General features: G+C 49.2%; 1 protein-coding gene and 1 long non-coding RNA gene across 5 annotated transcripts in view; one reads left to right on the top strand and one right to left on the bottom strand.

Moving 5' to 3' along the window:
- Positions 1-27,212, top strand: part of PPP2R5C (protein phosphatase 2 regulatory subunit B'gamma) — a 182,818-nt gene that overhangs the window by 135,009 nt on the left and 20,597 nt on the right. For all 4 annotated transcript variants that reach the window (XM_034767954.1, XM_034767955.1, XM_034767957.1 and 1 more), the window contains 2 exons: positions 4,639-4,692; positions 19,482-19,652. In XM_034767954.1, the coding sequence (XP_034623845.1) occupies positions 4,639-4,692; positions 19,482-19,652 (225 nt within the window). The remainder of the gene's footprint in view (positions 1-4,638; positions 4,693-19,481; positions 19,653-27,212) is intronic.
- LOC117876124 lies at positions 24,210-26,590 on the bottom strand. The gene is made up of 3 exons (XR_004645427.1): positions 26,473-26,590; positions 25,627-25,838; positions 24,210-25,205 (listed from the first exon to the last, which is right to left on the bottom strand). It is a non-coding gene; the product is annotated as an uncharacterized LOC117876124 (long non-coding RNA).

Genomic DNA, 27,212 nt, shown 5'->3' with positions numbered 1-27,212 from the left:
CGGGGGACTCCCGGCCACCGTCAACACCGGCCGGACCCTCCGACCCATTGTCGAGATGGGAATCGCAGGCCCCTCTACGCCGCCCGCCAATGAGCGCAGGCATAGTGAGAAGCGCTGGGAGCGCTCCCCGGTCAGGCGTGGGTACCGGAGCCGATCTCGACATGACAGACATCGTCGTTCGTGCTCCAGCTCCCGCTCGACCAGACACCGGGCCAGAAACTCTCCCCGGGGTATCTCAGCATCACGGCACCGGGCTTAGTTCCGTTGTCGGGGGTACCGAAGCAGCTCGTCGAGGGGGTACCGTTCCTCGTCATTGAGGTCCAGATCACGAGGGAGAGGACACCACAGGCACCGTTTCAATTGCTCCCGAGGCACCGAACGGTCTTTGGCCACCTCGGCCTCGGCACCCTTCTTCCCGTCCTGGGGCCGCACTGCCCCACCGGGACACATTGTGCCATCAGGTACCCAGCAAAGTCAATGGCATGGTACCCTATAGCAAGGATGATGATGCCAATGGGCACTGTGGCAGCAGATACCGGCCCAGCAGGGGTTCGTTTTGTTGCCAGAGCGTCCGAGGCTCCATCGGCCTCGTCGGGCCACCCACGGGATAAGTCGACAGGCCAGGACTCGGCGAACCCGAGACCGGACTCCGACCTGGGTCTTGACGCCCCGACACCAATTGCGGTGCCTGACTCCGAGCGTGCAGCATCTCTGGCACTGGACGACACCATTGTGGCGCCACCGCCTTCAGTACCACAGGAGGACTTTAAGGCGCACCAGGACTTGCTGAAGCGGGTGGCATCCAACCTTCAGCTACAGGCCAAGGAGATGGAGGGACCATCTGATTCCCTTTTCAACATTCTATCTCCCTCGGCACCGGGCCGCATGGCCCTGCCATTACACCAAGGTGTTGCCAATATCACCTGTTCCCTGTGGCAAGCTCCCGCCTCCTTGGGCCCTGTCTCCAAGAAGGCTGAAAGGAACTATTTTGTGCCGGCGAAGGGTCACAAATACCTTTACTCCCACCCGGCACCTAACTCGCTCATGGTTGAGTCAGTGAACCACAGAGAGCGCCAAGGCCAACCCGCGCCCACCCCTAAGAACAAAGATGCCAAGAGACTCGACTCCTTTGGCAGAAAGATTTATTCGTCAGCTAGTTTTCAGCTGAGAGTAGCCAACCACCAGGCCTTACTCAGCAGGTATGACTTTAACCTGTGGGAGTCTTTGCCTAAGTTCAAGCCCCTTCTCCCGGACGGGATAGGAAGGCCTTCAAGGCTCTGGTGGAAGAGGGGTCGGCGGCAGCTAAACTGGCCCTACAAGCGGCGACGGATGCGGCTGACACAGCGGCTTGCTTCATGGCGTCTGCAATCTCCATGCACCGGGCATCATGGCTCATGTTGTCACATCTGTCGACGGAGGCCCAATCCCTGAGGTAGGACCTCCCGTTTGATGGCAAGGCGCTCTTTGCAGACCAAATGGACGTCAGGCTGCATGGGATGAAAGACTCCCGCATCTCCCTGCAGACCCTGGGCCTCTACGTCCCTCCGGCAAAGGCCAAATTGCTCCCGGCAGCTCAGCCTGCTAGGGGCAGATATGAGTCCCCATACAGAAGGCTCGAGACCAGAAACACCGGTCGCAGAGGCAGTCCTGCTCTACCCAGCAGCCTGGTCCCTCTAAGGGCAAGCGGCAGGGAAAGAGGCATTTTTGACTATTTACAGGGGGACACCGGGCCTGTTGCCAGGGAGGCGTTCCCCCCCCCCCCCCGACCAATAAAGTTCCTGTTCTGCAACCAATTGTCTGCTTTCTTCAGGGTGTGGTCCTGCATAACGTCAGACCAGTGGGTCTTCAGCACTATTGCCGAGGGATACGTTTTGCAGTTCGCTTCCCCCTCCACCAACCCACCCGCCCCCCAATGTGGCCTTGGGAGATCCCAAGCAGGTCCGTATATTGGGTCAGGAGGTGGATCGGCTGCTCAACCTAGGTGCGGTGGAACGCGTTCCAGGGCAAGGGTTTTTACTCCCAATACTTCCTAATCCCCAAGGTGAAAGGGGGTCTCAGACCCATCCTGGACCTGTGCGATCTGAACAGGTTCCTAACCCGTTCCAAATTCCGTATGGTGCCCCTAACTTCTATTATCCCCACCCTAGACCTGGGAGACTGGTACGCGGCCCTGGACCTCCAGGAGGCTTACTTTCATGTCCACATTTTCCAGGGGCACAGACGCTTCCTCAGATTCGTGGTGGGGACGGGGCACTACCAGTTTACAGTCCTCCCCTTTGGCCTATCCACAGCCCCCAACGTTTTCATGAAATATATGGCAGTAGTGGCACCATACCTCAGGAAGAAGGGAGTGCAAATCTTCCCCTACCTGGACGACTGGCTCCTCAAGGGCGATTCTCGTCTAGAGGTGGAGACCCATGTGCAGCTACTCCTGGCCACGTGCAAAAACCTAGGTCTAGTTGTGAACTAGGCACAATCTACTCTAGTGCCCGTCCAGCGCATAGAGTTCATTGGAGCTCTCCTGGACTCCTCCAAGGCCACGGCCTGTCTTTCCCTGGACAGGTTCAAGACCCTAATGGACCTCATTGCCTCGGTCTCCTCGTTCCCGGTGGCCACAGCCAGGTCATGCCTTCGGCTCCTGGGGCACATTGCGGCTTGCACGTACGTGGTCCGCCATGCCAGACTCCGCATGAGGCCCCTCCAACTCTGGCTAGCCTCCCAATTCTCCCAGGCCCGGGACGGCCTGGACAAGGTTCTCACAATCCTGTCCCCGGTATTGGCTTCCATTCAATGATGGTTCCTCCCAAGCAATATGCTGCAAGGGGTTCCCTTCAGGGAGACCAACCCATCCATAGATCTGACGTCCGATGCTTCGGACCTGGGCTGGGGAGCTCACATGAGACGTACAGACCCAGGGTACGTGGTCGACCCCAGACTTGTCCTGGCACATAAATGTCAAGGAACTCAGGGCGATATTTCTGGCGTGTGTGGCCTTTCTCACACACTTCCGTGGCAGAATGGTCAGAGTCCTCATGGACAACACCGCCGCCATGTACTATATCAACAAGCAAGGCGGGACTCGTTCCCTAGCCCTCTGCCGGGAAGCCCTGGCCTTGTGGGAGTTCTGTATAGCCCACAATATCTCCCTGACAGCGGCTCACCTCCCAGGCATCCGCAATACGCAAGCGGATCGCCTCAGCAGGATCTTCTCCCCCCAGGAGTGGTCGCTCCACTCGGAGGTCGCCCACCGAATCTTCCTAGAGTGGGGAGCTCCCCAGATTTTACATGTTTGCAACCCGCCAGAACCAGCGTTGCCCACAATTCTGTTCCAGGGGAGGGGTGGGGAAGGGCGCGATGTCCGACACATTCCTCCTGAGCTGGTCGGGCCAGCTCCTCTATGCCCTCCCTCCATTCCCCCTCATCGCTAAGGTCCTTCAGAAGGTGAAAGTGGACAAGGCGAGCAGGGCCGGCTTTAGGCCAATTCCACCAATTCCCCCGAATCGGGCCCCGCGCCTAAGAGGGCCCCGCGCCTAGTGGCAGGGCTGCCGGGGTGGGGGCAAGTGGCCGAGAATCCCTTTCCTGGCTCGAGGCTCCTTTTTAATTTTTACTCACCCGGCAGTGCTCCGGGTCTTTGGCGACACTTCAGCGGCGGGTCCTTCACTCGCTCTGGGTCTTTGGCAGAACTTCAGCAGCAGGTCCTTCAGTGCCACCAAAGACCCGGAGCGAGTGAAGGACAAACCACCGAAGACTACAAGTGCCGCCCGGTGAGTACAAGCCCCAGATGTTTTTTTACATGTTTTTTCTTTTTTCAGTCATCCTTGCCGGGGCCCCGTCAAAACTGTTCAAATTGGGCCCCACACTTCCTAAAGCCGGCTCTGAAGGCGAGGGTCATTCTCATAGCCTCGGCTTGGCCCCGCCAGCACTGAACAAGAGAAAATTACTTATTGGCATCTTTATCAGTTTTCACTTCCCACATCTTGATACTACTCTCCTCCCCTCATGTTTTTAGGGTTGCATGTTTTTGTAGAAAGAATCATGATTGGTTGTATAGGAGAGGTGTTGGCTTCTTGTGTATATTCTGGAAAGATGCAGTATTTTTATCTCCATGTTTTCTGATAAGTGGAAACATACCACATTCAGTTACTGAGAAGAGGAAATTACAGTAAAGATAATTAATGGTAAGCTCTTTCTTTTTGTGAGGCAAAAAAAATAAAGTTTGAGATTATAAAGATGTCTTGGCTTTTTTCAAGAAACAATATTGGGGAACTTATTTTTTTTGAACAATCACGAGACTGAGTATGTTCATAAGCCAGCAGAAAAGAATGTGAAAATAATAGTGGGATATTAGTCAAGTAAAATATTGTCAAAACATTGTTAAAGATCTACTATAACTCAGAAAATATTATATTTGATACTTTGAAAGTATGATGTACCATTGCTGTTTAAAGTGGGTCTGAAAAATACAGGAATAAAAATTATTCAAATATTTTTACTACATGTAATAGTTGAAGGTGTTTTTCCCTGAATTTGGAAATATTCTAAATTGTTAATGTTAATAAAATTTGTATGTGGTATATGCTTAAATTAAACCAAAGTATTTCAACTATTAATATACACTTTCTTTTTTTTTTAATTTAGTTGGCATACTGTGTAGTTCAATTTTTAGAAAAGGACAGCACGCTTACTGAACCAGTAAGTTTATTTTACTGTTGTATCATATTAATTCATTTTGAAGCATTAATAACATTTTGATTTGCACTGTTTATAATGTTTGTTACACCTAAAAATCATTCCAAGGTAATAGATTGATTTTATTATTAAGAGCAAAGTTCTTTAAATTTCTAATTAATAAAATGTATTTTTAAAATTGTTTGAACAATCCCTGGAATGAGCTGCTCACTAAGATGATACAGTTGGTTTCCCCCCCCCCCCCCCCCCCCCCAATAATGGTACAGTGAGCTATTTTTACTTCACGGAGCCAATGTCCATTAGTAAAATTAACATATCTAAAACAACATTAATCAAAATAAAATATCTGACAAGAATGTATATTCATTTTAGAAAGCTTAGCATTTTGATCACCTCACATAATTGTTATATGTGCTAAATCAACGTTGTATTCTAGTTGCTCACTCACCCGAAGGAAATAAAATATTTCCTCCCGTTATTATCATGGTGAAGGTGAGCAAGTAGATTTTGCACCTGCCAGTAAATTTTCATAACAATTTATAAGGCTGCACTAAGGACATTATTGCATATTATGACAATTCAGTTTCTGAGTAAAAATGTATGCAGTTCTCTAATATTTATAATACTGAACTATCATATTACTTGTCCTGACATTCAATATTGATTCCATTGTAGGTGTGCGCGCACCCACGTGCGCGGTCGTCGGAGATGTTTGTCTTAGTGGTTCCCGTAGGGCCAGCTGTGGCGCTCTCGGGAGTGCCGCACTCATGCCACTGTATATCAGGTGCGCTGGCCCTGTGCCCTCTCAGTTCCTTCTTACCACCTGTGGTGGTCAGTCAGAGCACCTCTGTCCCTTGCTTCTCTTCTCTTAGCCTTGTTCTTCTAGCTGTAAATAGTTTAATCATTTGTTAGTTAGTTAAGTACCTGTTAAGTGTTCAGTTAGATAGTGTCCCAGCGGGGACTTTGCCCCAAGCGGGGCATACCCCGGTCTCCAGGTTTCAAACCCTGTCCTTTGTGTAACAGGCTTATGCCTGTTAGTGACCCGGACAACAGTTATCTACAGAGCCTCGGGGAATCCCACATAAAGGAGCACTGTTGCATCTGCCAGAACTTTCGTCCTCGGACACAAAGAGAGCGCAACATATGCCTCATGCCCCTCCTGATGCAGCGCTGCTCAACGTCCAGCTTTGGACCGGGCAAAGCCTGAACCAGCACCCAGCGCGTCAGCTATGGGAGTTCATCCCCCTGAAAGAACCTGCCACCGACTTCAGGGAACGGTAAAGGGCCCAAACCAACGGTGCAGTCAACGCCCTCTGAGCCCCAAGTGCCTGGAGAGCTAAAAGTGCCTCCACCACAGGTGGCACTGCAGGTGGCAATGAAACCGGGTAAGGCTCTCCGTGAGTGCAAGCCCGCCGGCAAGGCCTCACACAAAACAAGCAAGCGCCACCGGTCTCCAGAGCCAAGACAGAGCCCTAGGTCACCATGTTCTTGGTCTCTGCGTCAGCCCAGGTCTCTGGCGCGACGCTCACGATCTCTGACTTTGCGCTGGAGCTCACCCTGGTGTCGATGATCTCCCTGGCACTGGTCTTCATCGCGTTGTTGGTCATCATCGCCAAGACCTCCTGGTCGCTCCCCAACGCAGCCCTACTCCCGGCACCGGTCGGATTGTTCCTGGCACTGATCACTGGCAGCAGTGGTGAGCCGCCAGAACCAAGCCTCCACAGCCCCACCTTGATCACCGGAGGGTGACGACTCTACAGCTTGGAAAGCGCAGTTCAGCCCCTCGCCCAGACAGCATCGTGATTGGGCTCCAGAGTGTGCGTCCGCGGCATCCGTTCTGACCCAGCGGCAGGGCCAGTGGCTGACCCAATGGCCTTACTGGAATGCCTGAGGCGTTCCCGTCATACTGTTGCCCCACTCCTGCCAAACCTTGGTCACCGCGTCAGACATGCCAAAGTTGGCCTCCACAGCACTGGGTTCAGTACAGGATGCTCTAGCAGCTGCCGCAGGTGAGGAGCCGGTACCCACCCCAAGGTCACCCTCTCCGACGTGTGAGGACATTGCCAGACCTCTCCTGGTCGTCCAGTCATTCTCCTCCTCTCTGGATGAGGCGGTGACGGGCCCCCTCAAGCTAGATGATTTTAGGGAGCCTCAGGCACTGCTCCGCAGCGTTGCTTCCAACCTGGGCCTCAAGGTGGAGGAGATAGAGGAGCAGACGGACACATTGTTTAATGTGCTCTCGGCATCCGCCCCAGCCTGCGTCGCGCTCCCAGTACACAAGCGGGTCCTGAACATTGCCAAAACCATCTGGTAAACCCTGTCCTCCATCCCACCTACCTCTAAGAGGGCAGAAAAGAAGTATTTCATCCCTGCAAAGGGGTTTGATTACTTGTACACCCACCTGCCACTGGGATCATTGGTCACGTCGGCCCACCAGTTCCACCCCTAAAAGTAAGGAAGCCAAGAGGTTGGATTTGTTTGGTCACAAAATTTATTCTACGACCAGTCTCCAGTTTCGGGTGGCGAACCACCAGAACCTTTTGGGTCACTATAACTTTAACTTGTGGGACTCTCTCCTCAAGTTCAAGGACTCCATGTCCCAGGAGATGGTCCAGGAGTTCACGATCCTGGTGGAGGGAGGAGGGGACTGCAGCGGTTCGGTGCTCCCTCCAGATAGCTTGGAATATGGACGATTCAGCTGCCCGAGTGGTTGCTTTAGCGGTGGTCATGCAGCACGGTTCCTGGCTCCAAGAGATGCAGGCCTCTATTCAGAACCTCCCAGTTGATGGTGACAGCCTGTTCTCCAACCAAACGATGCGCATCTGCACGGCCTGAAGGACATGTGCGCGACCCTCTGCTCTCTGGGGTGCACACTCCTCAGGCATTGAGACAGCCGTTATGGCCTTTTCCACCACCTCGACAGTGGCATCCTCAACAAGGGCCTGCAAGGAAACTGGACGTCGGGTTTAACCACCACCGCTCTTTGTTGTCCCGGTCTCCTACACAGCCTGGCCAGGAGAAGCACCAAGGGGGCCAGAAGCACTCATTTTGAGGGTGTGCTTGGGAATGACTCATCAGTCAACTGCCCAGATCCTTCCTGTCTTTTCCTCAACCACCATTTCCCCTACCACTCGGCCTGGTTTGGGTTATGTCAGGCTGCTGGGTCCTGGACATAGTGGCTCGGGGCTACACCCTGCAATTTCTGGCCTCCCCTCTCTCCCACCCACCCCCCCACTTCCCCATCCCTCTTAAGGGACCCTTCTCGTGAGCAACTCCTAGTTCAGGAAGTCGAGAAGCTCCTAATCTTGAGGGCTGTGGAGGAGGTTCCTTGGGACGTGGAAGAAAGAGGATTCTACTCCCACTACTTCTTAAACCTGAAAGTGAAAGGGGGCCACAGACCCATTCTAGGCCTGCGGGGCCTCTACAAGTCTCTCAAGAAGTTGAAGTGCTGCATGGTCTCCCTGACTTCCATCATCCCTTCCCTGGATTCTGGGGACCGATATGCCGTTCTCGACTTAAAGGACAGTTTCATGTCCCCATATTCCCAGGACACAGGTGTTTCCTGCATTTCATAGTGGCTGGGCGCCACTTCCAGTTCATGGCACTACCCTTTGGCCTGTCCTGGGCTCCAGGGTGTTCCCGAAATGCGTGGCGCTGGTGGCAGCTTATCTGAGGCATTGAGGGGTCGAGATCTTCCAGTATCTCAACGACTGCCTCATCAAGGGCAGGTCTCTGGAGCAGGTGTAGAAGAGCCTCTATTTGGTGCGCTCCACCTGCAGCGACCTGGGCCTGTTAATAAATACAGAAAAATCCACATTAACGTCAGTCCAACGCATAGAGTTTATCGGAGCTGTTCTCGACTCTACGTAGGCATGGGCCTTCCTGCTGGAAACACGTTTTCAGGCTATGATTGACTTGATCTCCCTCATAAAGAGCCAATTGCTCAGCACAGCCCACACGTTCCTGTGACTTACAGGACACACGGCTATGTGAACATACATGGTCAACCACACCCTGCTTCATCTAAAGCCTCTGCAACCGTGACTGGCCTCGGTCTACATTCCCAGCAAGCACCCCTTGGACCGAGTGGTCATGGTGCTGAGCCATGTCCTCTGGTCTTTGGACTGGTGGTGGGATCCCAGGTCGGTACTGCAAGGAGTCCTCTTCGCGACCCTATCTCTGTCGCTCACCATGGTCTCAGACGCGTCAGATCTGGGTTGTGGAGCCCATCCGGGCGAGCTCAAACACCCAGGGCCGCTGGCTACAACATGACCTATCCCTTCATATCAATGTCAGGGATCTCAGAGTGGTTCACCTGGCCTGCCAGGCTTTCTTGCTCCACCTGGAAGGCAATCAGGTATAGGTCCTGACGGATAATACTGTCGTGATGTATTACATCAACAGGCAGAGGGGCACCAGGTCTTCAGCCCTTTGTCAGGAAGCGCTCAGCCTCTGGGACTTGTGTGCTGCACGCCATTCATTTAGTAGCTGCCCACCTGCCCGGAACCAAAAACGTCCTGGCAGATCACCTTAACAGGACTTTCTCAACTTGCCACAAATGGTCGCTCCATCCGGAGACGATCAGCTTAGTTTACCACAGATGAGGAACTCCCCAGGTGGACCTGTTCATGTCCAGGCAGAACAGAAAGTGGTGCCATGTGTTTTGTTCTCTGCAGGGCAGGGACAAGGGCTCCCTGTCGGACGCCTTCCTGATCCCATGGTCGGGAGCGCTGCTGTACACCTTCCCGCCGATACCGTTAATCCACACGATCTTGCTAAAGATGAAGCAAGACAAAGCAATGGTCATCCTCATAGCCCCAGCATGGCCTCGTCAACTCTGGTTTGGCATGCTGCTGAGCCTTTTGGCAGCCACCCCGCTGCAGCTACCTCTTTGGCCAGATCTGCTGTCCCAGAACCACAGCAATCTATTGCATCCAGACACGAAGGCACTGCACTTGATGGCCTGGGTACTACATGGCTAAGTGGGAAAGAACGGTGGTGTTCTGCTGGTGTCCAGCAGGAAACTCTCCACCAGGGCTACCTACGTGGCAAAGTGAAACAGTTCTTCTGTTGGGCCTTGGATTGCTGCATTTGTCCAGAAGAGGTCCCATTGCAAGACATCCTGGTCTATTTGCTGCACCTTAAGCTCCAGGAACTGTTGCTATCTTTGGTCAAGGTACACCTGGCGGCCATTTTCACCTTCTGCCCTCTGTTTCAAGGAATGGTTCCTGAAATATCTGGAGTGCCTTTACCCACGTGTCCGGGACCTGGTCCCTTCTTGGACCTGAATCTTGTGATGTTGAGGTTCACGGGGCCCCTCTTTGAGCCCTTGGCTTCCTGCTCCCTCCTGCTTCTCTCCTGGAAGGTCTCCTTTTTGGTCACCATAACTTCAGCGCATAGGGTGTCTGAGATCAGGGCACTCATGTCAGAACCTCCTTATACCTTCTAAAAGGTACCTTCTATAAGGACAAGGTCTAGCTGCGTCCACACCGGGCTTTTCTGTCCATGGTCGTTTCCCAGTTCCATGCTGGTCAAGACATATACCTACCAGGCCCTTGTCGAAAGCCTCATACAACGGATGAGGAATACAGGCTGCATACCCTGGACATCAGATGGGCGCTGGTCTTCTACATAGATAGAACAAAGCTGTTCCGTAAGTCCACCCAGAGAATCTCATCCTGGATCATGGCCTGCATCCGCTACTGCTATGAGCTGGCGAAAGTGCCCCTGCCAGCGATCATGACAGCTTACTTGACTAGGGCGCAGGTGTCATCGGCAGCCTTCCTTGCTCAGGTGCCGATCCAGGAAATTTGCTGTGCCGCAACCTGGTCGTCCGTCCGCATCTTTGCTTTGCACTATGTGCTGACCCAGCAAGCTCAAGATGACGCTGGTTTCAACAGAGCAGTACTCCAATCTGCAATCTTGTGAACTCCAAGCCCACCTCTTTGGATTCTGCTTGAGTCACCTACAATGGAATCGACATGTCTGCACTCGGAGAAGAAAAAACGTTTACCCACCTTTTGTAATGGTTGTTCTTTGAGATGTGTTGCTCATGTCCATTCCATTACCTGCCCTCCTGACCCTCTGTCGGAGTTGTCGGCAAGAAGGAACTGAGAGGGTGCAGGGCTAGCAGTGCCTGATATACCGCGGCATGAGTGCGTCACTCCAATGGGCGTCATCGGCCCTACAGTTACCACTAAGGCAAAAGTCTCCGACTGCACATGTGGGCGCGCACACACCTACAATGGAATGGACGTGAGAAACACATCTTAAAGAACAGCAGTTACAAAAGGTGGGTAACTGTTTTTTACTCATTGTACAGTACAAAAACGCCTATTTTTCTGTTATGTATGTTAATTTTGAAAGAAGATATTACTCCATCCACACTAATAGTAATGGCCCAATTTTATGTAATACTAACAATCTATGGTGCATACATTATCTCTCTAGTGAATATTTAACCACACTAAAAAAAAGCTTCAGGCAATTTGACTCAGCTGCTAGGCTCAGCTCAAAAGAGGTCTACCCTCTTGTTAACTTTTGCTTGAAATAAACAATTTGTTGGCAAATTTTTATTCTTAAAATTTAGTATGAATATTTTCTGATACTTTGGTAAATACAAGCTTAAAGATGTTTGTCAAAAATTATTTTCCCCCTTAATCTCATGGTTTTTTGGCCACGCAATCTCAGCACACACAAATGGTTTTCTTAATATTTAGAAATTGAAGGTTTTAATTTGAGGCATTTCCCAGGAGAGAGGGATTGGGCATCTTTATCCTTATGCAGAATACTTCCACATAGTATTTGCTATTATTATCTAATTGCAGCAGGAACTGGAGAGGGAAACTAAAGCTAGAAGGGAGAGGAGAGGTGGAACTGGAGAGGGGACTGTGATGCAGAAAGGGAAGGGGAGAGAGACAGAGAATATATGCACAGGGTAAAAAGAACCTTGTGAAGAAGTGAAGTTAAATATATACTGATAAAACTAACTGCAGTGCAAAATGGCAAAATATACTATAGTGAAAAAGAAATACTTAGATAAGAATAGGGGGTAGCAGAGGAGAGAAATCTGATGAGGAAAAGATAAGTGGAGAAGATAAATATTTTTAATTTGTTTATTTTTAGAAAAAGGTCAAAATATGCAGAATGAAATAAAGGGCAGAGGGGAAAGAAAGCAAGTTTTTAAATGAAGCACAGGTGTGTTTCTCATTGATATCTGTAGATATGAATAGCAGAGATTGAGAGTGGCAAAGTAGTAGTTGTTTCTAGGGTGCTATCCTGTGGCAGGGCCCACTTGCTCCTGCCTCCGTTGAAGTCCACAAACCGCTTTCGGTCCTTTTTGCTGATAAAACACCTGGTGCAGTTTATTTACAATGTTATTTTCCACCACCCTTATGCACTATATAGCCTCACTCCTACAGTCTTGGGGAGCCCTCTGCACCTGAGGCAAGCAGGGAGAGCAATTTCTCTCCCTTTCTCGTTCTCCTTCCCTCTTTTCCCACTTCTTTCCTGTGCCTTTTGTATTATCGGTCTGGTGGCCTAGTTAGTCTCTTAGTTCTCCTCAGCCCATCAGTTAGGCACAGCTCTTCTTAATAAGATCTGCTCTAGAATTAATTAGAGTTGCAGTGACCAGAGTGCTGGCTCAGCTACTCTCCTATTCTCTGTCACACAGGCAAAAAAAATGTGTTGCTCCTCTCCTTCCACCTCACACACTTTGCCATACTTTTTTTATATTAAATTACAAAATACAAATATAGAAACTTAATACTTTATAAAAAAAAAAAGTGGAAATTCCCAAAGAGATTATCTAACATTTGACATTGAGGAACGCTATTCCAGTCATGTATAACTGCACATTAGTTGAAAACAAACCTCTAATAACATGAAAACCCTTAGCTAATATTAAGAAAATAATTTCTGACACCAAACTTAATACATAATTCATTAACATATTGCCACAGACTGAAAAAATCTGAACTGTGCCTCTTGATTGATGATTGGAGACAGAAACATCAGAAAAAAATCTTCATCCATAATAAAAGCATTCATCTCATTATTTAGTGATCAAAATCATTAGAATGCATTATTCTTCATCAAAAAGGCTTGAGCAAACTGCCCTACGTCATTCCTAACTGAAGCAACACATACAGAAACCCATCGTTCCTGTTCTTTGAGACTCTTTTTAAGTTTTAGAAGGTGCCTGTAACTGTTACAAGAGCTGATATAATTAATGTGACAACAATTCTATAAGTATTAAAAATTCAGTCTTTGTGTATAATCTTCCCCAAAAAACCCAGTGTTTTCCAAATTCATGGTTTTATCTTACATGTTTTATGGCCTGCCTAAACCTTTGAGTATGATGAAGGAAGATATGAGATGGCGGTGATGATAATAATATAGTTTTATCAGTTTTGGCATTGAAAAGTCACATGTATAGTCACAGCAGTCACCTGTGAACTTCTTATGTCTTTCATCCAAAAATAACATCTTACAATTTAGAGGCCTCATCTTGGAATCCCATGAGTAAGGGTTTTCAGGATCAGGTCCTAGGTATGAAAGCAACAAAAAAGCAAAGATTGGAGCCAGTTATGTTAGTATTGCACAGACAGAAATTTCCAGCTTATGAGTGTATTAATGCTTGTTTGGCATCAGAATTACTTACTTTACCCTTTGATGATGACTTTCACACTATTCTTTTAAATGTCTGTAACTGTTCATGTTTGGAGTAGCACTTTTTAACCTTCACAGCTGAGTAACACGTGTTAGTCTGGGAATAGTAATTTCCATGATACAGCAACATGCCTGATCACTGACTGTTTGGGACAAGACTCCTTCGGTTCTTCTTCAAGTGATGGTCTCTATGTGTAGTCCACTCAACGTGTTCATATGGTTTATGTGCCTGAGACCAGAAGATTTTTCACTAGCAGTGTCTGTCGGACCACGCCTGCACCTTTGTACTCCTTGTGCTCTGAACAGGGTTATTAGGGGATGTGTGGAACGACTGCTAGTCCAGTATCTTTCTACCACCCATAGTCTGAACCCTAACCCTTCAGTGTCCACTGCTTTATCTAGCATTCTTTGTCTAGAGTAAATAGTTTTACCTGTTCTTAGATAAGTTTGATAGTTTAGAGTTAGTTTTAGGGTCCAGGGGCCTGAGGTGCCCTCTCACCTAGTATGACCTAGTATGACCAAGACCTCAGAATTCAAGATCTGCATGGTCTGCTCCTGGGTCTTCCTGGTAGGCAATGACCATGACGCTTGCTTGTTTTGCCCCAGGAAAGCTCATACCCCCTCCATGTGTAATATCTGTCCGTCCTCCCACCAAGAGTATCAATCCATAAGAGTGCAGTTTTAGGAGATTCATGATTGATTGTTCAACGAGTCCGTAGTCTCACCCCAGCCTGTCAGGACCCCCTCGTCCTCTCCCTCCCCCTCATGTGGCAAAATGACTTGCCAACTGCTATACCACCTTGGGGCTAGGTTCAGTGTTGCAGGGTTTTTTCTCTTTAGTCCTGCTGACCCTGGTCTGCTGGTGGTGCCCTTCTTCCTTGAGCGATGGTCCCTGTTGTTTTCCACTGTGGGTTACACGTGTGCATCATACGCCCGGAGTCAGAGAATTTGAAAGTAGTGTCTGTTGGTCCGCACATGTGCTCTTGCTTGCCTTGTGCCTTCGATTACGGCGATAAAGGGTGGGGTGAACCAACCACCTCTTCAGGTCTCCTTCTCACAGCTGCATGGTCCAGGTTGAAACCTTTAGTATCCTCAGCTTTGACGTCGTTCTGAAAAACAATATTAATTAAATAATTCATAGTTTTTAATAACTTTTATAGATTTAGTAGTTTTAAGTATCTTTTACGGTTAGATTAGGCTACAGGGGACTCCAGCACAAGCTCTTTGACATCCTCCACACCTCTAGACCTATAAGAATAGCCTTCCCTGTAAATGAGGCCATATTGGAGCTGGCTAGAACAATGTGGTACACCCTTTCCACCTGCACTCCTACCCAAAAAAGGACGGAGAGATGTCCTGGCTAAGGGTTCAGAATTCTTATTCTCTCACCCAGCTCCCAATTCGGTGGTGGTTCAGGCCACTTTAGAAGGGTTCAAGCAACAACATCCCAGATCTACTCCTGCAGGCAAGGAGGATAAACATGTAAATCTACTGGGGAGGAAGGTTTTCTTGTCCTCCAATTTTCGGTTCACGATAGCCAACTATCAAGCGCTATTGGCTAAATATGATTTCGTGAACTATGCTAAGTTTGAGGACTTTGCCAACAGCCTCCCACAGCAGGATCATTCTCATTTCCAAGCTCTAATAAAGGAAGGAAAGTTAATAGCCAGAATCACCCTCCAATCTGCAGTCAAGGCAACCTCAGAGCCATGGCTACCATCATTCTTATGCAAAGGGAGTCCTGGCTCTGTGCCTCAGCATTTTCCAGGGAGGCCCAGAATACCATTGAGGACCTCCCCTTTAATGAATCTCAGCTCTTCAGTCAGTACACGGATGAGTCCCTATACATCCTGAAGGACTCTAGGGCTACCCTTCGATCACTGGATGTATACACACCTTCCCTTAAGAGGAAGTTACATTGCCAATCAACCTCATCAAGGTATAGAGCTCAACGCTTCTACCATCAGAGACCCTACAAACCAGCTCATAAAAGGCAGAAGATTCAAAAGTCCTGCTTCCATGTTCCTTCCATACTGGTCTCAACATCCCAATCCCACCCCGCAACCCAGTAATATTTTTGATCCAAACCTGAGAGCCGTGAATTGCTGAGCCCAACACCTCCTGACTCCAGTGCTCCGGGGATCGCTTAGCACTCTTTTTCAGTACCTGGAGCATGATAACGATGGACACATGGGTGCTGGCTATATGATTGAGTTTGCTACTCTACCTCATCCAAAACTTCCCTTCCCAACCCCCTTCGGGGACCACTCTCATGACAGTATTCTCGCTCAGGAGGTGAACTCCTTATAGCAGCATGGAGCAATAGAGCGTGTTTCTCCACAGTATTAGGTTACAAGTTTTACTTGACCTGCTTCCTCATATCCAAGAAGAAGGTTGGGTGGAAACCAATCCTTGACCTCCACCACCTCAACCACTTCATTCACAAACTCAAATTTCACAGTCATGTAGGCAGCAATAATATAAGTTTTAGAAAAAATGGCATATGGTCACAGCTCCTGCCCACAGACAATTTCTCAGATTTATGATGGGCTCTGACCATTTCCAGTACTATCCTTCAGAATAGCTACCGCCCCCATAGTCTTTATCAAGGTATTTTCAGTGGTAGCAGCTCACATCAGATGTCATGGCCTCCTCACTTTCCCATACCTTGACGACTGGTTCCTCACCACCCAATCTCTCCAAAAAGCCTATACGTCAATATCTATGATGCTCCACCTCTTTTCCTCAATGGGGAGTCAGTGTAAACGTTACAAAAATCTGGTTTTACTCCCATGAAATCTTTGGACTTCTTTGGGGCAACCTTGAACGCTATCACCGCAGGGGTGAACTTGCTCACAGTTTTCAGACCATGAAGGATATCATAGGTCACATAGCGAGCAACCCTTTGGTAACAGTGAAAACATGTCTGTCCCTACTTGGCCACATGGCTTTTGTGCACATCACTCCATTTGCAAGACTCTACCTTCAAGTATGACTACATTCAGTTCACTCCTCAAGCTGTCATTCCATGAATCTCACACTGATAGTTCCTGCCAAGATACCATCCTCCCTTCTGTGGTGGACAAATCCTCATCACATATGCGTGGGGACTTTCTTTCTCCCCTCTTTGCTGGCCAGGACAATCATTATGGATGTTTCCCTGCTAGGTTGGGGAGCCTATATGGGCAACCACACAGCACAAGGAGCCTGGACATCTTGAGAGTACAGAATTCACATCAGTGTCCTGGAATTATGGGCAGTAAGGAAGGTGTGTGAATCCTTTCTTCCATTCTTTCACTTTCACCACATCGTGATAATGTCAGACAACGCTAGGATGGTCTTTTACACCAGCAAGCAAGGGAGCGAGATCTGCCTCCCTGTGTGCAGAAGCAGTCAATCTCTGGAACTGGTGCATCAGCAATCAGATGACCCTATCTGCAGCCTACCTTCCAGGGACACAGAATACACTCTGATTCCCTCAGCTAACATTTTACAATTGACCACAAGTGGGAACTTCATGACATGGTGCTGCATGACATTTTCACATGATGGGGAACCCAAACAAGAGATCTATTCACTTCCCAGGCCAACAAGTGCATCACGTGTTGCTCCAGAGGAGCCATAGGCTGCCACTTCCAGGGTGATGCTCTCCTTTCCTGGTCAGACCAGTTCAACTATGCCTTCCCTCCGCTGCCGCTTCTGCCATGAGTGCTACGCAAGTTCCAGCAGAACAGGGTGACAGTCATCCTGATCACCCCTTTCTGGCCCTGACGGTTCTAGTTCCCTGAGCTCCTGACCCAGTGCAACGGGAGGATCAAACACCCCAATCCACAACCACTCCACCTCAGGGCATGGTATTTGGATAGCCATCATACCTAGAACATGCATGCTCTTCAGCCATGTGAGACATCATCTGCAATAGCAGAAAGGATTCGACTAGGAAATGTTACCTAGCTAAATGGAAATGCCTCTCATCCTGGATGCAACAAAGAGGCGTTCTACCAGAAGCTGTGGATATTCCACTCATTCTAGACTAGATCCTATCTTTTGAAGACATCAGGACTCTCCCTCGGCTCCTTGCAAGTCTGCTTAGAGGTGATCAGTGCATTCCATCCACTACTGAAGGCTACTCTATTTTCACACACTCGCTAGCCAGTTGACTCTGGAAAGGCCTGATAAGAACTTTCCCACTCCTCAAAAGATTGTGCCCCAAGGGGACATGAATCTTGTTCTTTTGGTACTGACCAGGCTCCCCTTTAGCTACTTGCCCCATGTTTCTCCTCTCCATGAAGGTTGCCTTCCTTGTAGCCATCACATTAGCGAGGAGGGTTAGTGAACTCAGAGCAGTGATGGCAGACCCTCCAAACACTCTGTAAAGAAATCATCTTTGTGGAACACCTATGCCCCAAATTTATTCCTAAAGTGGTTTTGGAATTTCACCTTAACCAATTTATTCACTAACCTTTATTCTTCCCCATATTGCACGCATCTGCAGAAAAATGTAGACTCCACTCTCTCGATGTTTGACGAGCCTTGGCCTTTTACCTCCAGAGATCAAAACCAGTCAGGAAGTCCCAGAGACTGTTTGTTTGTCACTTTAGCAGTTAGAATCAGGGGGCATGCCATCTTCACCGAGAGAATTTCCAAATGGATATCTGGTTGCATTCTACTCTGTCAACTCTTGAACCACCCTCCCCCTAAAGAGATACGAGCTCATTCCACTAGAGCTTAAGCAACAAATGTAGTGTCTCTTCAGGACATACCCCTCCAGGAGCCATGTGGCGCTACATCCACATGTTTCCAAGTCCCGGTACAGGACTCAGCTGCTGATGCCCCCTTTGGATTGACAGTTCTCTGTTCAGCCCTGCTGTCCTTATTCTTGAGCCTTCCTCCTACTGCTTGTCAGTCACCCACAGTGGAATACAATAGGGCCATTACTCAAAGAAGAAGAGGAGGTAGGTTACTTGTAACTGGAGGTTCTTCAAGATGTGTGGTCCCTATCTGTATTCCACTACCCGCCCTCCTTGCCCTCTGCTTTGAATCTTGTCTGATTCGAACTGGAGAAGGAACTGAAGTGGTGGTTGGTCGGTCTGCCTCTCCCTTTATTTCTTTGGTCAGAGGCATGAGGCAAGCCAGGGCACATGCATGGACCAGACACTACTTTGAAATTCTCTGACTCTGGGTGCATGGTGCATGTACATAAGCCACTGTGGTATATAGAAAGGGACCACCCATCTCAAAGAACCTCCATTTACATGCAAGTAACTTCCTCTTTTGCCATGTGACTCAGGTCTCAGGCTGGGTCACCTTCAGTCTCACTCGTTTCAGGGTAAGCCAGAGTTTTTACCAAGTAGTCCCAAGACCTCACACCAAGTCGGCAACCCTGGTCCAGACCTGATGGTCCTTCTGTCCCCTTGTGTTTGGGATCTTCCCTCTAGCCTTTCTGGTAAGGCTGTAGGGGATTTTAGTCCCTCCCTCTGCCCGGGGTTCCACTGCACTTCGAGATGTCCCTCTTATGGAGATCTGTAGAGTGGCAATGTGGGGCTCAGTGCATACCCTGGTACAAACTTCTACAGCAGATGCGTCCTTCGTAGAAGAGCAGTTCCAATCTGTAGTACGGCAGGGTCCTCACACCCTTCTTGTGAGTCACCTCAAGTGGAATACATATAAAGACCATCACACAAAGAAGAAAGTGTTTGTACAGTAACTGGAGTTCAAGGTGTGCGGTTCCTGCCGTCCCTCCCCTCTGTTATGGATTGTTATCCTAAGCTTATTTGCAGTAGCGAAGGAAGTAGAGAGGCCCGTTAAATCCTCAGTCTGGAGCATGAGGAGGACAAGGGTGTAGCTGTGGACAAACAGACACTGCTAGCGAAAAAACTTCTGGTCTCAGGCACGTGGCACATGTGCGCATCTTGAGTGGAATATACATAGGTATCAAACATCTCAAAGAACTCCAGTTACTGTATATAACTGGTAAATAACCAGACTTCTTATACTTCATTAATACAGTAACAAAAGTACTTGTTTACAATGACAATTCCTGCAAAAATGGAAGTCAAATATTTAAAATGCTGCTATGAAAATTGTGCATTAACTTTTTCCTGCAAATTTTCTTTTTACAGGTGGTGATGGCACTGCTCAAATACTGGCCAAAGACTCACAGTCCAAAAGAAGTCATGTTTTTAAATGAACTAGAGGAAATTTTAGATGTCATTGAACCATCTGAATTTGTAAAGGTTATGGAGCCTCTTTTCAGACAGCTAGCCAAATGTGTGTCCAGTCCACACTTCCAGGTCTGTACTTCAAGGAACTCATAAAACCAGATCTTCAGTTTGGGATTTTTACATTGTTAGTGAATTGATAGTTTTAGATATATATGTACTAAACTTCTTTAAGATAACTGATTTTAGTATGTTAAAAATTCTGAAAAAATAGCACATAGTTGGATGCCTAACTTTAGTGAGCCCGTGATAGGGAGCACCCAATTTCCTGCCCCGTGCCTCTCTGTCAGGGCAGTAGAGGTACCTGTTCATGACCATAAGCTGAGGATCTTCAGCTTTCCACCCACATCATGGTCTAGGCTCTTGGGGGTGTTGTGGCAGGGGAGTTCAGCCTCTCACCGAGACAGCACCATCGCGACTGAGCTTCTGAGGCTGCCTCCACCTCTGTGATGCCGTCCTGATAGCAGGGCCAGTGGCCAGCACAATGGCCTTACTGGAATGCCTGGGGCATGCTGGTTATGCCGATGCCCCCTTTGCACCAATCGTCGGTCACCGCGTCAAACAAGCATCAGGTGGCACCGATGGCACTGGGCTTAGTGTGCAAAGTGCAAGCAGATACTGGGGCGGAAGGGCAGGTGCCCACCCCAAGACCCCCTTTTATCCCGGGGAATGATGCCCCGGGCCCTACCTCAGTGGTCCTATCATTCTCCTCCTCTACAGATGAGGTTATGGTGGGGCCCTCTCGCATTAGCCCACTGGACAATTTTAAGGAGCACCAAGCCCTGCTCCAAAGGGTGGCCACTAACTTAGGCCTAGAGGTGGAAGAGATGGCGGAGCAATCAGACACTTTGTTTATTGTGCTCGCTGCATCTACCCCCGCACGTGCACGAAGGGATTCTAAAGATCGCCAAAGCCCTCTGGCAAACCCCATCCCCAATTACACCCACCTCCAAGAGGGTTGAAAAGAAGTATTTCGTCCCAGCCAAGGGGTTCGAATACTTGTACGCTCACCTGCCCCCAAGGTCATTAGTAGTTTCTGCGGCCAACAAGACAGACAAGCAAGGCAATCTATTCCACCACCCAAAATAAGGAGGCCAAGAGACTGGACATTTTCGGAAGGAAAATTTATTCCACGGCCAGTCTCCAGTTCAGAGTCGCAAACCACCAGGCTCTTTTGGGGAGATATAACTTCAACTTATGGGACTCCCTCCATGAGTTCAAGGACTCCATGCCCCAGGATGCAGCCCAAAAATTCGGGGCTCTTGTTGAGGAGGGTACTATTGCAGCTTGGTGTTCCCTCCAAATGGCAGGGATGTGGCCAATTCATCAGCCAGAGTGGTCGCCTCAGCGATGGCCATGAGGCGCTGTTCCTGACTTCAGTCCGCAGGCCTGTCCATGATTTACCATTTGATGGGATTGTACTCTTTGCAGAACAGATGGATGTGAGCCCCACAGATTGAAGGACACTCGGGCTTACTGGGGTAGCATACGCCTCAGTTGGTGACTAAACAGATCCAGATGCCCCCGCCACTAAGGCCTTGACAGTCTCGACAGGGGTCTGCAAGGAGAAGGAATAAGGACACGAGTTTTAGTTGTCGCCACCCTTCCTCCTCCTGTTCACCTGCACAACCTGGCCCAGTGAAACATCATGGGGGCCAGAAGCATGCATTTTGAGGGTGTGCTCGAGAGCGATGCCCCAGTCAACTTCCCAGATCCGCCTCATCCTTTCCTCAACTGTCTTCGTCCCTACCGTTCAGCCTGGTCACGGGTTACCTCGGATCGCTGGGTGCTAGAAATTGTATCGGTGGGATACACCCTCCAATTCTTGGCCGCCACCACCCCTAACCCCTTCCCTCTTTAGGGATGCTTCTCATGTTAAACTCCTCATTAAGGAGGTAGACAACCTCCTGCAGCTGGGGGCAGTGGAGGAGATCCCTCGGGAAATGAAAGGGAAAGGATTCTACTCCTATTTCCTAATCCCAAAGGCAAAAGTGGGCCTAAGACCCATTCTGGACTTGCAGCGACTCAACAAATATCTCAAGAAGTTGAAGTTTCACATGGCTTCTCTGGCCTCCGTCATCCCCTCCCTGGATCCGGGAGACTGGTACGCCGCTCTCGACTTGAAAGTTGCTTACTTTCATATTTCCATCTTCCAAGGACACAGAAAATTCCTTGGTTTTATGGTGGGCCAGCGTCACTTCCAATTCACGGTGCTACACTTTGGCCTCTCCTTGGCCCTGCGAGTATTTACAAAATGAATGGCCCTAGTAGTTTCAGGCCTTGCTTTTTTTTGTAGAGGTTAGCAATAGACAAACACCAACCCCCAAGTCCTCCAAGCGTCCCTCTGGAGTGGTCAGCTCATGAGCCACCAAACAGTCACAAAGCTTTTAGATCTGATGTACTCACAGGAATAGTATGTCCCAGCTTGTAAAATTCAACTCAGGATTACCGTACTTGACGTACAGCACTTGGATATATCTTTAGTGAAAACAAGAATGAATTTATCATCAAAGAACAGAGATTCAAGTGATAGAGTGAGCATATTGGAGACAAATGGTTACAGGTAAAACCAAATTATAACACTCTTTCTGAAGATTAAATTTAACTAACCAGTTCTTTGAGCGCTTGCTCATGTCACGGGTGCTTAGTGCGGGACCACCCGCTGACACCTGGAAGTCATTGTGGCGCTAGCGGGATAGCGGTGCCTTCCACTCCAGAGGCCTTTGCTGTGGCAGGAAGGGACCTATTGACACTCCCAGTACTGCCAATCCCGATGGGTCAACCACTGGCTCCCAACGAGTGTGTGAAGCAGAATGGAGCATGGGGCCCGGAGCTCATACCCAGCTCCAGGGCCTTCGGTACCAACCAGAGCCAAATCGGCCCTCATGTCATTGATGAGGACTTCCCTGATCTGGCATTGATCCCTGGACTCTCGTCACCAACTGGCAGAAGTGACGGGGTATCGCCCCTCCCCCACTCCTCCACTCAGAAGGACTCTGAGTTGGAGGTGAAACCCTACGCTCAGCCTAAGAGCTGCTGTCCCCACCCATCCTACATCCCGCCAGATCTTGGTGCGTGCTCCCCCACAGGGACCTGGCCCAGAGGACAGTGGTTTACACAGGTCTAGTGGCCATTCGGGCAAATGTGGGGCCTTCCCCTGGTACCAGGACCACCATCCAGACGTTCCTACTTGGTAGTGTCTGAGAGGAGGGCTCCTCCACCACACATCTGGCACCTGATCCAGATGCTGGTTCCAAGCCCAGTACTGACATGAAAGACTTAGGGCAGGGGGACATAATCGGGGCCAAAGAAGTAGTAGTTCAGGCCTCTTCCTCCTCCTCCCCAGTTGAAGTCATCTCGGGACCAAGTGGCACGGTGCCACAGAATGACTTTAGAGTCCACCAGGAGCTTCTAAAAAGGCCCCATCAAAGGTTGCCCTACCCCTCAACAAGGCTGATATGGGTCTTGTCAGGTATTTATGGCAGCCACCATCTTCTTTCCCTCCCACTTCAAAGAGGGCAGAGAAGTAGTACTGTGTGCCTGCCAAGGGGTACGAATGCTTGTACTCTCACCCTCTTCCTGGGTCCATTGTGGTCACAGTGGCCAATGAGAGGGACAGGCAAGGTGCTACTCCTCCCTCTCCCTACCCCCCACTCCCCCAAGGAAGAGGACTTAGAGAAACTAGACCTATTTGGTAGAAAAATGTATTCAATGGGTTGGTTACAGCTTCATATTTCCAACCAACAAGCCTTGCTGGGGAGGTATGATTACAATATTTGGGACTCTGCGGCAAAGTTTAAAGATTCACTGCCTCAGGACTCCAGGCAAGAGTTTTCTACCCTGAGAGAGAAAGGGAAAACCATAGCCAGGGCCTCACTCCAAGCAGCTCTAGGTGCAGCTGGCACAAAGCCAGAACAATGACTTGCTCAGTGGTCATGAGGTGATGCTCCTGGCCTCAGTCCTTAGCCCCAGCAACTGGCCCAATTCTTGGCTCCACTGCTTTTACAGGACCTGTTCAAGAAACGGCGCAGGAGTTACAAGCATAGACAACTGCCTACTCTACCTCAACCTCCTACCAGGGTCACACAGATATCCAAGAGGCCCCAAACAGAACTTTTGAAGGCACGCCTGAGAGCATTATATCAGTTCCCGCATCGGATTCTGCCTCCCTTTCGTTTTCAGACCGACTTTACCACTTCAGCCTGGCATGATCCTTCATCACCTGAGGCCACTGCATGCTGAGTACAGTGGAGGAAGATTACACCCTTCAGTTTTCTTCCACCACCCCCGATCCCCATCCCTCTTTAGGGACACTTCTCACAAGCAACCTCTAGCACAAGAGGTCCAATCCCTCCTGCAAGTAGGGGCTGTGGAAAAGGTGCATCAGAACTTGAGAGGGGAGGGGTTTTACTCCTAATATTTCCTAATCCTGAGGGCCAAAGGGGGTCTTCAACCCATCCTGGACCTGCATTGCCGCAACAGTTATCTCAAGAAACTGAAGTTCTGCATGGTCTCCCTGGCCTCCATTATTCCCTCATTGGATCCAACTTGAATGGTATGCTGCTCTCAACTTGAAATATGCCTATTTCCATCTTCCAAGGCCGCAGAAGGTTCTCAGATTTATCGTAAACCAAACCGATTACCAATTCACTGTCCTCCCCTGTGGTCTGTCAGCAGCCTCTCAGGTTTTCACAGAATGGTGGTGGTAGTGGCCTTCTTCAGAAGGCAAGGTGTCAGAGTTAACCTGTACCCCGACAACTGGCTGATCAAGTGCCGTTCAGAGGCTCAACTGAAGAACAGCATCAGCCTGGTCCAAGCCACCTTCAGTGCACTGGGCCTGCTGTTAAACCAGCAAAAGTCGACTCTCATTCCCATCCAGAGAATAGAGTTTATCAAAGCAGTACTAGACTCGACCCAGGACAGAGCCTTCCTTCCAGAAGCTCGATTCCAGACAATATCGGTTCTGATATCCAAGGTTAAGGCCCACCCCATAACGACAGCCCCATTTTCCCTCAAACTTTTGGGACACATGGCTGTGTGCACTTACATGGTACGGCACACAAGGCCACACCTCAGACCCCTGCATGCTTGGTTGGCCCAGTGCTTACAGTTCCCGCCCCAGTCCTCGTCTCCCTTGACTGGTGAAGGATCCCCGATCGGTGGCTGCAGGCCTTTCCTTCTTACAAACCCCTCCCCCTAGCCTTCAGTATCTTTCATTTCAGATGCATCCGATCTAGGTTGGGAAGCTCGACTCAGGGCCTGTGGTTCCTGGAAGAGCTCTCCTTACGTATAAATGTCAGAGAGCTCAGAGTCCGCTTAGCTTGCCAAGTGTTCCTTTCCCAGATCACGGACAAAGTTGTGCGAGTGCTTATGGACAATATGGCAGCCATGTTTTACATCAACAGAGAGGGAGGAGCATGATTCTTTACCCTGTGCGAGGAGGCCATTGATCTGTGGGACTTCTGTATGAAACACTCAATTCACCTCAAGTCTTGCCATCTTCCAGGAGCCTGGAATACCCTCGCAGATCACGTCAGCAGGTCTTTTTCCTGTCATCATGAATGGTCCCTTCACCCAGAGGTGACGAGATCCATCTTCCAGAGGTGGAGGTCTCCCCAGGTAGACCTGTTTGCAACCAAGCAGAACAAAAAATGTCAGCAGTTTTTCTCATAACTGATCACAGCCCAGGTTCTCAGATGCCTTCCTGCTTCTATGGACAGAGGTCCTATTCTATGTGTTTCCTCCACTTCTAGTACACAAGGTCCTTCTGAAAGTCCAGCAAGAAAAAGCAAGGGTTGTCCTTATAGCTCCTGTGTGGCTGCGACAACATTGGTTCAGCATGCTGCTGGACCTGTCAGTAGCACCACCACTGTTGCTCCCACCCCACCTCGATCTGATCTCACAAGACCACGGCGGTTTACTCCACCCAAACCTGAGGGCCCTTCACCTGACCACGTGGATGCTCCATGGTTGAACCCAGAGGAGTAGGCCTGTTCAGAGCAAGTTCGCTTGATCTTGCTAGGTACTGTCCACTAGAACTACTTACCTAGCCAAATGGAAGCGTTTCTTGGTGTGGTCTTCTCAACGAGGTCTCTCGCCAACTCAGTCATCCCTCCAGCTGTGCTGGAATACTTGCTCCATCTTAAGCAACAGGGTCTGGCGCTCACATCTATCAAGGTACACCTAGTGGCAATTTCAGTCTTCCACACTTCGGTGGACGGTAGGTCGGTCTTCTCGCATGAGATGTCCATTCACTTCCTTAAAGAGGTAGAGAGACTTTACCATCAAATTTGTGAATCGATTCTACTGTGGGTCTTAACCTGGTCCTATCCAGACTCACTGGCCCTCCTTTCGAGCTGCTAGCATCATGCCCTCTGTCGTATTTCTCTGGAAGGTTGCCTTCCTTGTAGCAATTACCTCAGCCAGGAGGGTCTCAGAAATTAGGGCCCTTATCTCAGAAACACTGTATGCAATGTTATTTAAGAACAAGGTTCAACTGCGCCCCCACCCAGCTCCTTCCAAAGGTGGTCTTGCAGCTTCATAGTAACCAGGCTATTTTCCTGCCAGTTTTCTTCCCGAAACCACAGAGGAATGCAGAGAGCGGCGCTAGAAGTGTCCTTGCCTTCTACATTGAGAGGAGCAAGCCATTCAGTAAATTCACACAGCTCTTCTTGGCAATAGCAGACAGTATGAATGGCCTACCGGTTTCAGCCCAGAGAATCTCATCCTGGATTACCTCCTTTATTCATACATGCTACGAGCAGGCGGGCATACCATCTCCTGCCATCTTGACCACCCATTCTATCAGAGCTCAAGCTTCATCAGTGGCATTTCTGGCCCAGGTCCCAATCTGAGACATCTGCAGGGCTGTGACATGGTCGTCATTGCATACCTTCTCTTCCCACTACGCCATCCCACAGCAGGCTAGAGAGAATGCCAAGTTCAGAAGAGCAGTGCTGCAATCCGCATGTCCATGTACTCTGAGCCCACCTCCTTGGTTACCACTTGAGTCACCTAACATGGAATGGACATGAGCAAGCACTTGAAGAAGAAAAGACCAGTAACTAACCTTTCCGTAACTGTTGTTTTTTGAGATGTCTATTCCACGACCCAGCCTCTTGCCACTCTATCAGAGTTCTCTGGCAAGAAGGAATTGAGAGGGTGCGGGGCCGGCCTTGCCCCTTATAATAGTGCATGAATGTGCTGCACCAGAGGGCGCTAGAGCCTGCCCTATGGATACCACCGAGAGAGAAATCTCTGGCAACTGTGCACATGACATGTGCACAACTAACGTGGAATGGACATGAGCAACACATCTTGAAGAACGGCAGTTACAGAAAGGTTAGCAACCGTTTTTTCTTCTGACTAGAGAAATTTATCTCAACCAAAGTTCCTTCCCAGCATTTTCAGCCAAGCGTGGCTGAGAACCCTTTTTCATTAAGCAAATCCCACTGTCAGTTTCCTTCCTTGGTGAAGGATTCCAGGGTGCCTCTCTGCTCCCCCAAATACATAAGAACATATCTTTGATGTTTACCTGCTGTTTATTTCCTTCTGTTAATTTCCTTCTCAAATCTCTGCCAGCTCTTCGTTAACATTTGACTTAGAATGCTAATACATTTCTACCATATGACA

The sequence above is a fragment of the Trachemys scripta genome, chromosome 4, assembly GCF_013100865.1.
Source record: "Trachemys scripta elegans isolate TJP31775 chromosome 4, CAS_Tse_1.0, whole genome shotgun sequence".
NCBI lineage: Eukaryota > Metazoa > Chordata > Testudines > Emydidae > Trachemys > Trachemys scripta.
This window is presented reverse-complemented; position numbering and strand designations above follow the sequence as displayed.